This window comes from Pleurodeles waltl, chromosome 10, assembly GCF_031143425.1.
Source record: "Pleurodeles waltl isolate 20211129_DDA chromosome 10, aPleWal1.hap1.20221129, whole genome shotgun sequence".
Taxonomy (NCBI): Eukaryota; Metazoa; Chordata; class Amphibia; order Caudata; family Salamandridae; genus Pleurodeles; species Pleurodeles waltl.
The window spans coordinates 343,378,381-343,392,766 of record NC_090449.1 but is presented as its reverse complement, the minus strand read 5'-3'; the positions used below and the strand labels follow the sequence as shown (position 1 = coordinate 343,392,766).

The following is a 14,386-nucleotide window of genomic DNA, read 5'->3' as shown; positions in this document are numbered from 1 at the left end:
CCCACAGTTTGGAGACCAAAATCACACTGCAATAGGGTCTTAGACCTTTTTCGGTTTTGTTTGCCAAATACCTTGTCACCCAGGGCCACCTTATCAGTTAGGGTCTGACTACCAATGTCTTTGAACACTCCTGGTGTGGCGCCTGGCCTCCAGAAACAGTCTTGCCTCTCGGCTTCCATTAACTTCACCCACAGGTCAGTGGCCGTCCATGTTCCCCTTCTCTGGTCCTCAGAGCTCCTCCGATGGACCTGCCAAACACTGGTTCACCACACCAGATTTTCCCAGCATCAACGACATCACTGCAGCTTGTCCTGGCTCTGCCAACGCTGTCTTCGCCCACACTGCTTCTGCATCGGGGAAGAAGCACTGAGCCACTCTGATGTTGTGGAGCATGCTCGCTACAGCCAACCAGTGCATCTTGGCTTGCTGCTTACACATTAGTACCAGAACCAGCCCAGAACGAGGGGAGAATAGGTAAGGTCACACTTCACGGTGTTCTGTGTTCCCAGAAGTCACACTCCTGATCGCCACACTAGCTGGCCACCATGTTCCCTGCTAACCCCCATCTTTACTTATTGCCCGGACTTGCATGACCCACCACAAATCGGCTCACAACCCACCAGTGAGTCGCAATCCACAGTTTGGGAAACACTGCCATAGGCACATCTCCACCCTGGTGGCATAGACCTACGCCTATTTGCGAAATAGTACTAGTAGTAACTTTAAACTCGTAAATAAGAATACTCTTTGTAGTAAATTTACACTCTGAAATGGTAAATAGCAAAGAGTAGGAAAATTACTGCAACGTGTAAAAAAATACTATTTACACATACGTATTTACTCATGTGTAAATTTATCTTTGCCAGGAATGCCCTGTGTTCTCTAAGTGTGCAGATTCATATGATTTTATAGAAAAAGCTGATTAATAGCTCAGGTCGGAGGATGATTGAATGACAATAGTGACTGTGTGCATGTACACAATACCCCGTGCTGAACTAGCAATCAGCTTCTGACTAAAAACATTTTTAGAATGCTGATTATTTTTTAAATATATCTATATTTATTTTTCTTAATACATATCTGAAGTACTTTAAGAAGGCGATAAATAGACCTCGAGTATGTATCATTGTTATTTAGTGAAACTATTACACTCATAGGACTAACCACTTTTTTTTATAGCTACTTAGATCAAAATGCTTCTGTTTACTGACAGAAAATAATAAAGGTCAGATGGGTCCGTAGACACCCCTGGATAAGCACCATGACCAGAGGTTAAGAATCACTACTTTACAGAATGTGTTAATGTTATTAGTATTTAAAAGTAAATAAATGACATTTCATTTGACATACCAATGAGCAATATGCCAAGATTGATTTTACTTTACAAAAGAGTACTTTTAGTACAGAAATCCAAGACACAGTCCTGTACCCAGATCAGACCTCTCTGACACCAAATATGTTACGTTTACTCCTAGGGCTCGCTGTTGTGTCTGTGGGGACCTACCAGGGCTGAAATGAATGATACCATGATACCGAGCGGTATCTCTCCCTTGAGATAGCAGGATTACAAGTTAATTTTCACGGTGCGGAGAATAACACATGAACTCTGGAATATCAGGTCCAATTCCGAATGTTTTCCCTCCTGCTGGGTGGAACAACAAACCCAGATCTGCAACCATTTACCACCTGCTTGGAGTCGGTGGTAAATGTATTGGGTGGGGGCTTGTTTCGAAGCCCCGGAATAATTGGGTCAGGAGTTTGCTATCACTTTCAATCCGGACCTGGACACACCAGGATGGCCTTGTGTTTTGTTTTTTATTAAATATTGTATATTTGTATATATTCTGTTTTTAGGGTCCTTTGTATATGAAATAAAATATATATTAATTGATTAATACAATGCACTGGCATGATTTGACTCCTTACCCAAAATACAAATTCATTTTTAGTTTTGAATACCTATGCCTGGCCCATCTTTATTCCACGAGAATGAATTCTCTTTAAATCAATAAGCATGTTTCATGTCACACTGCTGCTCTTCGCTATCCCAGCCACCTATCACTTGGCTTCTAAGAGGCATCCTGTCAGGTACGATACCTTAAAAAAGTTCACCTTTTGCAGCCAGGCACCTCATAATGGAGCCCTCAAAAGGAATATTGTTTTCAATTCCAGATTCCAATACAGGTTTGGCTTAAAATGTAGGCCCAAACAAAAATAATGCGCCTTCATTGATGCCCCTCATATCAAAACGCATGATTTTAGTATTAGCAGTGTTCATGTTTATATGATCTAAATTATAAGCAAATTCCTGCGACTTCTGAAGTTAAATTAGATTGTCATCTAATAATACCAAATCATCAGTGTAGACTATACAGTTAAGATTTTAGGAATTGTCTCTTGCAATGCAATCACAAAGAAGCAGCTTAAAAGACTAAAGTCAGAGGAGGTGACACTGTGTCTAATTTATTTGCAAATGCATGTCTAAATACCATTTTAGGAGTAAGCTTGTTACAAAAACTGCACAGCACATTTTAAATGTTACCACCACAATAACCACTACAACCACATTATCAACATCATCATCATTTCCACCCTGCCATTCCCATATGGGCATTGCCACCGCTACTATTACCATAATCACCACCATTAAGACCACAACCATTATCACCATCATAATCTCCAACACCAGTACTACTATTACCACCAAACCTATTACCTCTACCACCAATATTAGGAACACCTTAGCCACTACTGCTACCACCACCTTAATTTCTGCCAGATCCATTACCAACATTACCCAAGCACCATTACCACCATCTCCATTGTTAAAACCACCTTAACTACCATTGTCATCACCACCATTACCACCTCATTTACCATTTACATTACCACTACCATGACGACCATGAGCATAACCACCATTAACACCATTATTTCCATTATTTCCATTAACTCCATTACCACCATCCACATCACCACCACTCACCTAATCACTACCACTATTTTTTATCACCACTTCTGCCATCATAACTACTATCACCACTACTACTGTCACTGCTACCAATATAGCCATCACTACTAAAAGCATCATCTCCACTACTAAGCCCACTGTCACCACCACTATTATCTCTACTGCTAACACTATCACCCCTACAACTAACCTCATTACTACTACCATGACTTCTCCATTACTGCACCACCATTACAAAGTTCTCATGTGTTTGTGCGTGTAAGAAAGTTGTGTGTGTGTAAGGGAAAGTTGATGTAGCACAATAGTCATTGTTGTGTTCTATCATTAATTTAAAAAAAAGGTTAGGCCTAACGGCTTTGCTAATGCTTGTTTAAAACTTAGGGCCAGATTTACTAAAAAGTAGTGCAGCGCCTAAATTTGCAGCGACGCGCTATGTCACTTTAGAAATGCAGGGATGCGCCATATTTACTAAAAAACGACAAACCGGTGTGTTTCCTCCTGCGCCGGTGCTAAATTTAGCTGCCAATGGGCAAGACAGGCATCCTTGCACCATAATGCAAGGTTGTCTGCATTTAGGGGGATGATTGATTATGTGCAGGAAGGTGTCCCTTCATTTGGCACTTCTATGTGTGCTTCAGAATGCAGCACACATAGAAGTTCCAAATCGTCATTTTTTTTTTTGTGTGCAATTCTTTATTGAAAAATCAGGGGAACACACTACATAGCCCTACACCAAGATATGCATTCCCAACAGCGTTGGAACAGGAAAGAACGTCCCCACGATCAGACAGTCATACAATAATAATATCATACAGTGCGGAATAAGACCATAGTTACAATCTTGGTAACAGGTATAACGGCAAGGACCATCTGGAAGTAGGTACCTATAGACCCAGCCACATCCCTTACAGATAATTGTAAGAAGAGTCTAGGGGAGGAGGGAGCCTATTGATGTAATGGTATAAAAACTATGTCCGCCCCGTTATCTACGTATGGAGGCCTGCGGTAGTATGGCAGAAAAGGTTAAGGAGAGGTTAGGTATAGGGCCCAGTCAATGATGGGGCTCCAGTCCTCCAGGCACGGTGTGGGAAGGGTTTTACTGAGGGCACGGGTATGGGTAGATGGGCGTTAGTGTGGGAACTAGACGGGAGGTAAGCAATAATGGGTGAGGTGCAACAGAGTAAGTTAAAAGGACTGGAAGGGATTGACAGAAAGAGAGAGAAGAAATCATGTGAGAAAAGGGAGGTGGAAAGACAGAAGAAAAGAGGGGAAGCAGCGAAGAGAAAAAGGATACCTATGAAGAACAGAGAGAGAACAAAGATGGGGGGAATCAAGAGATGGATCCGTTGTAGTGGGAAAGAGGTTGATGATAACCGGTATAGCAAGACCAACCATAGCAATAAAATTAACATCATAAATAACATTAATATCAGCACCGACCAAGGAGGGGGAGGGGGAGGAGAAGAGTGGATGGAAGGGGAGGGGGATGAGTGGTATGATCCGGATGTAAGGACAGTGTGAAGGCAGGAGAGGAGGGGGAAGTGTAGGGAGCGCTTACAGGGTTAGAGGAAAGGGAGGGGAATCAACGCTGTCTGAGTTTGAAGTTGTGGCCACACCCCCAAGCGGAGGGTCACACAGGCAGTTCGCCATCCGGAGTGTTCAAAAGGGGGCCCAGGTCTGGAGGAATATCTCTGTCTTGTAGATTGTAGGTAAGTCGCTCGAGGGAGGTGGCTTGGTACATGGCTGCCAGCCATTCCTCATGTGAGGGAGGTGTTGTAGAGCGCCAGTGTCTAAGGATGCATAGCTTGGCTGTTGCTAGCACGTGATTGAGGCCGGAAAGACCTTGGAGCTAACCTGCGTCATGTAAAAGGAGGAGGGGTGGTTAAGGGAAGGTGGCCATGGCAGAACATCCCTTAAAGTGATCCCGACTGCCTCCCAGTAAGGTTGGATAGTCGGGCAGTCACTGAGTAAATGTATCAGGTCGCATCTGGAGTGGGGGCTGCGCCAACAGGTCGCATGGGGTAAGAGCCCCGTGGCTCTAAGTTTCTGGGGCATCCAGTACCATTCGTGCAGTGTTTTGAAGAGACAGAACTACAGGCAAGCCTCATAAGCACCTCGCTTTATTGCCTCTAGTATGTCAACCCAGTCATCTAGCTCATAGTCTCATTGTAGATATGCCTGCCATGTGGTTTTGAGCGTTTCTATGGGCAACGAGAATAGATGATGGTTTATCATGTTATGTAAGCCTGATACTACTCCTCGAAAGGAGCCCCATGTTTCAAGGTAGTGAAGTACTGGAGAGCGGCGGAGAACCCACGGGCACGCTCCCATGCGGCGGTGGAGACAGTGTTGGAGCTTAAGAAAGAAAGAGTCACAAGGGATGGTCAGACAGTGCAAATTCTACTTGGAGAGTTGTAAACGGTTTATGATTCCCATTGGCCATAAGTCGATTAATATGTTAGAGGTCTTTGCATCGCCAAGTCTCCCAGTTGATCATTCCCCCTCCTCCTCCCCCATTAGCAGGCCCGTATTATCCCAGATGGGGGCCTGGTCATGGATCCTCAGATCCACTCCTAACAGGTGGTGTGCTCTCCTCGAGGAGTTTAACATGGCGTGGAGCATGGGGTTAGTGGATCTGGGCAGGGAAGCACCCACACTGTAGAGCATATTGAGGCCAGGCAGGGATTGTGAAATCGTACATTTTGCTATAACCCACAGCAGTGGTTCAGGGACTTTTAGGAGCAGGAAGACAAGCTGTGATAGCTAAAACGCTAGGGCGTAATGTTCACTCGAGGGTAGGCCCACCCTCCGCACTCACAGCAAGCTAAGAGTGTAGCCTTGGATAACCTGGGGCGGATTGTTCCCCACACAAAGGCCAGTAATAGAGGCAGAAGAATGTGTAAGGGTAACATTCCTAGAGCATAAAGAAACCATGGTAGAGTCACCATGCAGAATGCCTGAACCCTTCCCCATAGGGAGAGGCCTTAGTGGGACCATTTGTCAAAGTCTCTCTTCATGTTGATAAGTAGCGGGTCGAGGTTGTCTGCCACCATCTGTTCTAGGCCCTTTCTGATGATTATACCGAGGTACCTGAGACAGGACTGTTTTCACTGAATCGGGAAGTCCTGTACCACCAAGCAGACTATCACGTGAGACATAGGAAGCGCTTTGCTTTTGTCTCAATTTATTTTATATCCTGATAGCGCTTCAAATTCGACTAGAATCGACTGAAGTGGCGGTAGCGAGCGGGTGAGGTCAGTGAGCATTAGCAATATGTCATCGGCATATAGGTAAATAGTGGAGCAGCCGCCAGGGATGGGTACGCCAGAGATTAGGTTAGAACTACGGATGAGAGCTGCTAATGGTTCCACAGCTAGCAGAAAAAGCAATGGGGACAATGGGCAACCCTGTCGGGTTCCTCTCCTAACTGGAAAAACCTCACAAAGGAATCCTCCACAATTTACTTGCACTGTCGGTGTGTCATATATCAAGCGGATCTTGTTGATGAATCCAGTCCCTAACCAGAACCGTTTCAGGGTTTGAAAGAGATCCCACCATTCTATCCTATTGAATGCCGTTTAGGTGTCAAGGGACAGGGCGAGGGCTTCCTCCCGAGAATCACGGGTGGTCCATAGAGCATGCGAGAGAGTACGGAGATGGTTCCTAGAGGAGCGGCTGGGCACAAAACCCACTTGTGTATGGTGAATAAGGGACGGCAGCACTATTTTGAGGCAGGTCGCTAGAATACCTGGCAGTATCTTTATATCCCCATTTAGGAGGGAGATGGGATGGTAGCTGCCACATAGAAGAGGGTCTTTCCCAGGTTTGGGTAAGACTGCTATAGAAGCCCTACTGGAAATAGAGTTCAGTGAACCTGTGCGGTGCGGTCCGTTCCGCGATAGGCATTGTACAGGGAGTCCACTGTATCTGCTCCCATCCATTTGTAGAATTCTGCCGGGAACCCATCATCGCCTGGGGACTTGTGATAGGGAAGTTTAGCTATAGCCTCCTCAATCTCCTGCTTGCTTGTCGAAGAACGTGGAAAATTTCTTGTGGTCCTTTATGGCTCCGGCAGTATATAAGGTCTGATTAAAATCTACTTAACGTATTAGTGATATCCTGTGGGTGAGCAAGGATCGTATTGTCAGAATCCTGAATAGCTGGTATAGCCAGCGCTGCATCCAGTGACGAAGTTGGGCAGTTAGTAATCTTCCTGCCTTCTCCCCGTGTTCATAGTGGCGCCCTTTCATCCACTGCAAAGCGTATTCCGCATGGAAGGTATATAGGGCATTCAATTCCATTTTGGCCTGTTCGAGACTACGGCAGGCGGGGGAGGAGGGAGTAGCAGTGTATTCTCGGGTACACAACGCTATACGGTCCTCCAAGGCTCGTTGATGGGAACGTCTCTGAGCGTTGGCAATAGCAGCATCCCTCATGCGTCCCCTCAGCGTCCCCTCTCCACATACCTTATGGGCAGCGGCGAAAGCAACGATAATTGCCCATAAGGTCTGTGGAGAGGGGACTGAACCTTTATTGTCGGCTAGATGAGTAGCAACATGAGAGCTGAGTTGCTTTTCCCCTGTGGTTTACGAAAGCACAAGGTGTTTAGACGCCATAGTTTGTGTCCAGGGGTAATTAAGCCCAGGTCTAGTGCCAGTAGCACTGCGTAATGGTCTGATAGTGCCACCGTCAGGATCTGGGAGTCCCTTATCCATGGGGCCAGGTTGGGTGTGACATGGAAGTAATCCAGTCTAGATTGTGTACCATGTACCGGTGAGGTATAGGTGTAGTTGCGATCATGCGGATGGGGGAAACACCAGTGATCCACCAAACCCTGGTCCGAGCGTATGTCCCTGATGAGGGCTCTGTCCGCATTGTTACCCGTGTCCAGACTACCCGTACGATCGAACACCGTATCGCATGCCAGATTCCAGTCACCACCCAGGAGATATTGCGAGGCCCCAATCTCTGTTAAGAAACGATGGTGAGAGAGGAAGAAGAGACGTTTGTTGCCCGTAGGAGCATATATGGATCCTACACGAATTGTATGTGTACCTATTCTAACTTTGGTAAGGACATATTGGCCTTCCAGATTGGTCCATGTCTTAAGTACCTTGAAATGCAAGGACCAGCGGAGAAGGATTGCCAAACTGCATTTTCTGCTAGTGCCAAGTTCCCCGGTATGAGCCATTGTGATCCCGCTATAGAGTACTCGACCCACCCAGTAACTGCGGAGTTTCGCTGATTCCAGTGGGGAAAGATGTGTTTTTTGCAATAAGGCAATAGCTGCATGTTTGGATTGCAGATATGATAGAACCTTCTTTCTCTTGATGAAGTGTGTGAGACCATGAACTTTCCAGGAGAGAACTGTTAGCAGAAGGAGAGATCCCATGCTAGGGTCAGGCGAAGTGTATCGCTGTGCACAGTGATCCCTTGCTATGCCGATGCGGCCTGTAGTGGCGCATACGAAAGGGGAGGCAGGAGATAGGTCAAAGTACAGGGGAGCACTGGTGGGGTGTGTGGGAACCCCTGGTCGATGAAATGGAGAGAGCGGACCCAATCAAGAACGGAAAGAGAGGGAAAGAGACAGGAAGGGTGGGACGTGAAAGAGATGAGAAGGATAAAGGTGAACAGGGTAATGAGGGGGAAGGAAAGCCAATTGAGGTAAAGAGAAGAAGAACAAAGAAGAAGGAAAAGAATGCAACTTTATACAAGGTAGTGGATCTGTGATACTTTGAGAACCGAGGTAAGCACCTCGCAATATATAAGTGCTGTAGAACTGCGGGTCAAAACCTGCGTGATCGCTGAATCAGGCTCGCGCATGGGGAGAGAAGGGGGTACTGCTGATGTAGAGAAGATGGAGCAATGCGGGTCTCCACAGCCGGGGTGGGTCCTAAGGGAAAGGGGGGGAGTGCGCACAGGGGAAGTGAAAGGGGATGTTGGTGGAGGGAAGGGGTCGGGCACTGTGGAGGACAAAGGTAAAAAAGAAAGAGGGGGGGGAGCAGCCTATCCCTAACAAGGGGCCAAAGAGGCCGGGGCAGATAGTGAATACTTGCTCGAGGAGCTCCCCGAAACTGGCCTAACATGAGAATAAGGAGGCCATCCGGTGAGATAACTCTGGGGAGATCGGTATATAGTTAATGGAGGAATGATCCTGACATCTGAGTCCCCTTGTGGAGGACCGTGAGCGCCATTACTGCCAGACGTGCCCACGGCGTCATCGTGGGTTCAATATCCAATCAACTACGTCAGCTACCACACTGTTCTCTCTGTCGAAGGGAAGTGTGTACCCGCAGGAGCAACAGTCGGGAGAGTTATTGGAACCCTAACTGGGAAGAGGGAGAGGGGCTGCAAGGGGCCATACCGTGTGGGAACAACCATGTTTACTTGAAGTGGCAGAGCGACATAGGAACCTGGAAAAGCTGAGGGGGCGGGGTAAAGGGGTCTGTATTTGTCTGAGAGTGCCCGCCAATGGAGGGAAATTACCCTCTGTGCCCTCAGGTCACGCGGGACCCCAGGAAGGCGACAGAACCTAGCATTGAGTGGAGAGCCCCTAGTCAACTGCAGTGGTGGATCCCATGGGTCCCACCCCCCCACCAACAGTGCAGGATCCTCATGGGCATTATATATCCTAGGAAGAAACAAGAGCTACGTATACATCGCAACCCTAAAAACAAGTTCAAACTGTAATACCAGCCAATCAGCAGCCGAATAGGCAGTGAGAGTCGTGCTTTGTGTCTACCATATAAACAAGAATAAGAACAAGACCAACAACAACATCTATGACATTAGCAAACGTGACAGCAGCCAATAAAGAGGTATAAGGTACTTAGCCATCCAACAAGTGCATATTCTTAGCATCCATGCAGGGAACCTCTACTGTTACGATTATCTCCTAGTATATGTGACAGTCAAGAATCAGACGATGGCGGTTTCAATGGAGTTTCAAGGGAGACCGGGATTTGTCTCTGTTAAGGTCTTGAGTAAGAGCAATCACGACTTGAAGGGCATGTTCTCTGCCTTCCTGGGATCTCTGTGGGTGATCATAAGTCCTACCCCTTTTCTGCTAATTGACGTCCATCTTGATGGGGTCCGAATGGGCAGAAGGTCGTGCCTTGTCGAAGAACGTGGAAAATTTCTTGTGGTCCTTTATGGCTCCGGGAGTATATAAGGTCTGATTAAAATCTACTTAACGTATTAGTGATATCCTGTGGGTGAGCAAGGATTGTATTGTCAGAATCCTGAATAGCTGGTATAGCCAGCGCTGCATCCAGTGACGAAGTTGGGCAGTTAGTAATCTTCCTGCCTTCTCCCCGTGTTCATAGTGGCGCCCTTTCATCCACTGCAAAGCGTATTCCGCATGGAAGGTATATAGGGCATTCAATTCCATTTTGGCCTGTTCGAGACTACGGCAGGCGGGGGAGGAGGGAGTAGCGGTGTATTCTCGATGTTCTCTGCCTTCCTGGGATCTCTGTGGGTGATCATAAGTCCTACCCCTTTTCTGCTAATTGACGTCCTTCTTGATGGGGTCCGAATGGGCAGAAGGTCCTTCCAGAGAGGGGGAGTTTGGCTGCAAGGATGTGGAGGTATGGTCCATAGGTTGCATGGCAAGGGTAGCCAAAAAGGAACGGAGTGCTTCTCATCAAAAAAAAGTCTCTAGATCTGCCATCTTGCGTGATCCACATGCGAGCCGGCTCGAAGAGGCCAAATTTGATATTCATGTCTCTTAGCTGCGGATGGAGGGCCAGGAACCCTTTCCTCTTCTCGTTGGTTTTGCAGGAGAGGTCTGCGGCCAATCGAAAAATCAGACCCTTCCATCCTATATGGGCCATGCACCCTCACCGCTGTGATCACCTGACGTAACTGCTTGTGGATGAGGAAACAAGCAATGATGTGGCGGGGCTTTCCTGAGTCTGCTTTATGGATGGGGCCGATTCTGTGGGCTCGTTGGAACTCCAGTGCTGGGGAGAAGGTAAGGCCCGTGAGCTCCATAGGAGGTCCTTGAGATACGCTCTTACATCTGTGCCCTCCTTGCGTTCCGGAATGCTAAAAAAACGAACACTATCTCTTCGGCTCCTGTCCTCCAGGTTGAGCATGGAGGAACTGCAACTCTGAATCGCACTCCGGCATTATTGCAAGCTGGCTTTCAACTGCTGTAAGACGGTGGTCGAGGTTCGGGACCTTATCATGAAAGCTGCCAATGTCTGACCGGATCGAGAGAGAGGCCATGGAAGGTGCCTCTCTGGTGCAATTTCCTATAATATGCGCTCCGTGGGGTGCAATTTCCTATAATATGCGCTCCGTGGCAGTGCCTGAGTGTGCATCATTTGCGGAGGCTGTGGGGCTGCAGGCCACGGGGGCTGCAGGTGAGGCCATGGAGCGAGGTTGGGAGATAGCTTCTGAGAACAGTAGTTGACAGGTGTGTTTCCATACTGTCTTGCCATTGGGCATCGCCTAGCAGGGGGAGAACCAGGCGGCATCCGGCGCACCTCCTTGATAATGGGCAGTAGATCTCAGGATTCACCCCTGCACACTATGGTCTGGGTCGGTTCTTCAGGAGGGGCGATCTACCATTTACAGCAGTCTGCTCATATCACCCTCAGAGGATACCATCACTGCTTCATGATCTGTGGCCTTATCACGGTGAAGAGCAACCATCTTGTGGCACGGTATGTGTTAAGGAGGAGGATGGGGTCATGAGGTAACCAGGATCTGGCCCTTGAAGAACATGGCAGAGATAGGAAGTGCGGGATGCAGGTCGCTAACCAAACCGGGGGAGGGCAGCCCAAGGCACCTGATGACCCCAGTTAGGTGTGTCCACTCTTTTGACATTGTGATGTTGTGGGGTTGCGGTGGATGGGCACATCTCCCCAAGAAAGCTTCACCGCTATCATCCTCTAGTTCCTTCCATGCTTCACCTCCACCTCGGGCCCCTGGGTCCTCCTGCAGAGATGGGCCGACATCCTGTAGAGGGGCTATACGGGGCATGACTGGTGCAGGCAGGGAGAGCTAGTCCCTGATAGTACTTGGGCACCCCCTCCCCACAATGAAAAGTGGGGTGTCAGCGCGTCGCCGTCCCAATACTGGATTGCGCTATGTGTCCCCCTCACCTCAAGTAGGCAGCCCATCGCGATCCGATGTAGCCATCCAGTGGCCTCAGGCTGGGGACTCATTCTACATTCTCTCCTAGCACTCCTAGGTGGGGTGGGGGGTTGGAGGGGAGAAGCGCTGGAAGGGACTGTGTCCCAAAGGGGTCAGCAAAGTTTAACGACTGCTGCATGCGGGGTCGGTCTTCAGACTTATTACGTGTGCAACCATGCCTAGCGGCCTATCAAGTTGAGCCACCTGGCCCGAAAACACTCTGGGGCTCAGGAACCGCTTCCGACGAGGTGCCAGATCAGCCCAACCAGTCTGTGGCGTGTGCTGGGGGCGGGAGCGCCCTCTCTATGGGTCTCTGCTCCCTCGATCACCCCCCAGCACGGCCTGCCTCACAGAGCACCAGCTTCAGGCGGCCAGTCTCTCCGTGGCCTGACCCCCCCTCCCCAAATCGTAATTTCTGAATGATTGTTCATGTGCAGGAAGGTGCCCCGTCCTGCATTTAAACAATAAATCATGGCCTTTCGCTCTATCTATGTGTGCTGCAGAAGCAACACGCATGAAAAAAGCAAAATCAATGTAGGAATAAAAGTATTCCTCCTCGATGTGCCATGCTAATGCCACCCCTGGGGGCGCGTTAGTTTTTGGTGCAGCTACAGATTTAAGACTTGTTGTAAATCTGGGGCAGCGTCAAAAGCAATGGGTGTTGCAGTGGAATGCCCACACAATTGCATTAGAGGGGCCCATATTTACAAGGTGACATTAAGCCACAAAATGTGGCTTAGTGCCATTTTGTCGATTTGGCGTACTGCACACCGCCACCAAAGTGTCACAAAAAGTGACGCTCCGTGGCACGAGGGCCTTGTAAATCTGGTCCTTAGCCTCTAGCTAATGTAAGCTTACCTACAAGTAGGCCTGTGCAGGAGCTTCAGTGTAATTGGTATGTCTCATATGTTAGACAATGCCAAGTAAGTGTTGTGTTTGCTGGCTGTTTCTCAGGGTGAAAACCAAGCTGACTCATTATGTTTGGAAAAACATGGCAAGGTCTTTAGATGTGTTGCTGCCCTACTGGTATATGCTTGGTGTAAAACTCAGGATCTTGATTGCAGTCTCTGTTTTCACCCACATGAGGGAGTGCAGGCAGATATTTTAACAATCTCTGTCTCTATTTCTTAACTTTAAATTATGAGCTCTTACTGGTTTACGTGTAATCCTTTTTATACTAAAACTCATGTCTCTTCTTATATTTGCAGAGCATCTCGAGAACATCCGTCAGTCCAAGAGAAGAAGAAGTCAACTATCTGGCAGTTGTAAGTATACATATCGTAAGAGTAAAGTTAGCCTGCCTAACTTTTAGACTGGTTTATATATTGGCAAAGAAGGTACTTCATTGCATTGATTTCCTCCAATATAGTAGTAGCCTACCAGATTTAGTTGTAGGCTGACTTTAACTTTGGACAAGGTTCTCCGGTGGCCCTAGGGAGTAGAGGGGGGTTGAAGAAATGGCTACATGACCACACTCCCAATTTAGATGGGTGGACATTAAGTCATGCTTTACTGTTTCTTATTGACAGGTAAAACCTGGGTGTAAGGTACCGTAAATTTGTGAAAATGGAAGAAGACTCCGATGGCAAGGGGAGACTTGTGTATTTTCTTTACAAAAAGAATATCCTGGTTCAGGATTTTCTATTTGTAAAGAAAAAACACACACTCTGTGCTACAGAGCTGTGTCCTGCTGATGCAGCCTTGTAGCACAGAGTAATATACACTGCCAAGAACAGCCGTGATGGCGGTTCCTGACAGTGTTTTTATAAATGACCGGCTGCTTGACAGCCATGTAAATATTGGGGGATGGGCCTCGCCAGCATGTGGATGAAGTAAATTACAGTTTCCCCATGGCGTAATGGTGGGCCACCCACCCATACTTAAATCATGCTCATTTGGCTATGGGAGTTGCTGAGTAGTATTTATGGTAGGAGGGACAGAGCAACTGTGGGAGACGCCGAATGTTTTGTGGGAATGGCTTATGTAGGAGGGGCAAAAGAGATTGGAAAAATCCATGATGATATAACAAATGCACAATGAGTAGGAAGTGATGCCTGAGAATTCAGACTTCCTTTTGGACCTGATGATCAAGCTGTCCCTTAGTCATTGGTGGAATGTTTTTTAAATCGTAATTTCTATTACATACCTTTCAGCAACTAGCATGGTGGGTCACAGTAATTTAGGGAATGGAAAAATGCACTGTGAGTTTGCTCATAGGTTTGCTTATTGAATAAAATTAACCTAACTGTAGGTCCTATCTAATCATCCATGATT

General features: G+C 47.4%; 1 protein-coding gene across 6 annotated transcripts in view; it reads left to right on the top strand.

The window, feature by feature from the left end:
- MAPK8IP3 (mitogen-activated protein kinase 8 interacting protein 3) overlaps positions 1–14,386 on the top strand; it is a 729,083-nt gene that overhangs the window by 415,866 nt on the left and 298,831 nt on the right. For all 6 annotated transcript variants that reach the window (XM_069210571.1, XM_069210567.1, XM_069210566.1 and 3 more), the window contains exon 13: positions 13,321–13,377. In XM_069210571.1, coding sequence (XP_069066672.1) covers positions 13,321–13,377 — 57 coding nt within the window. The remainder of the gene's footprint in view (positions 1–13,320; positions 13,378–14,386) is intronic.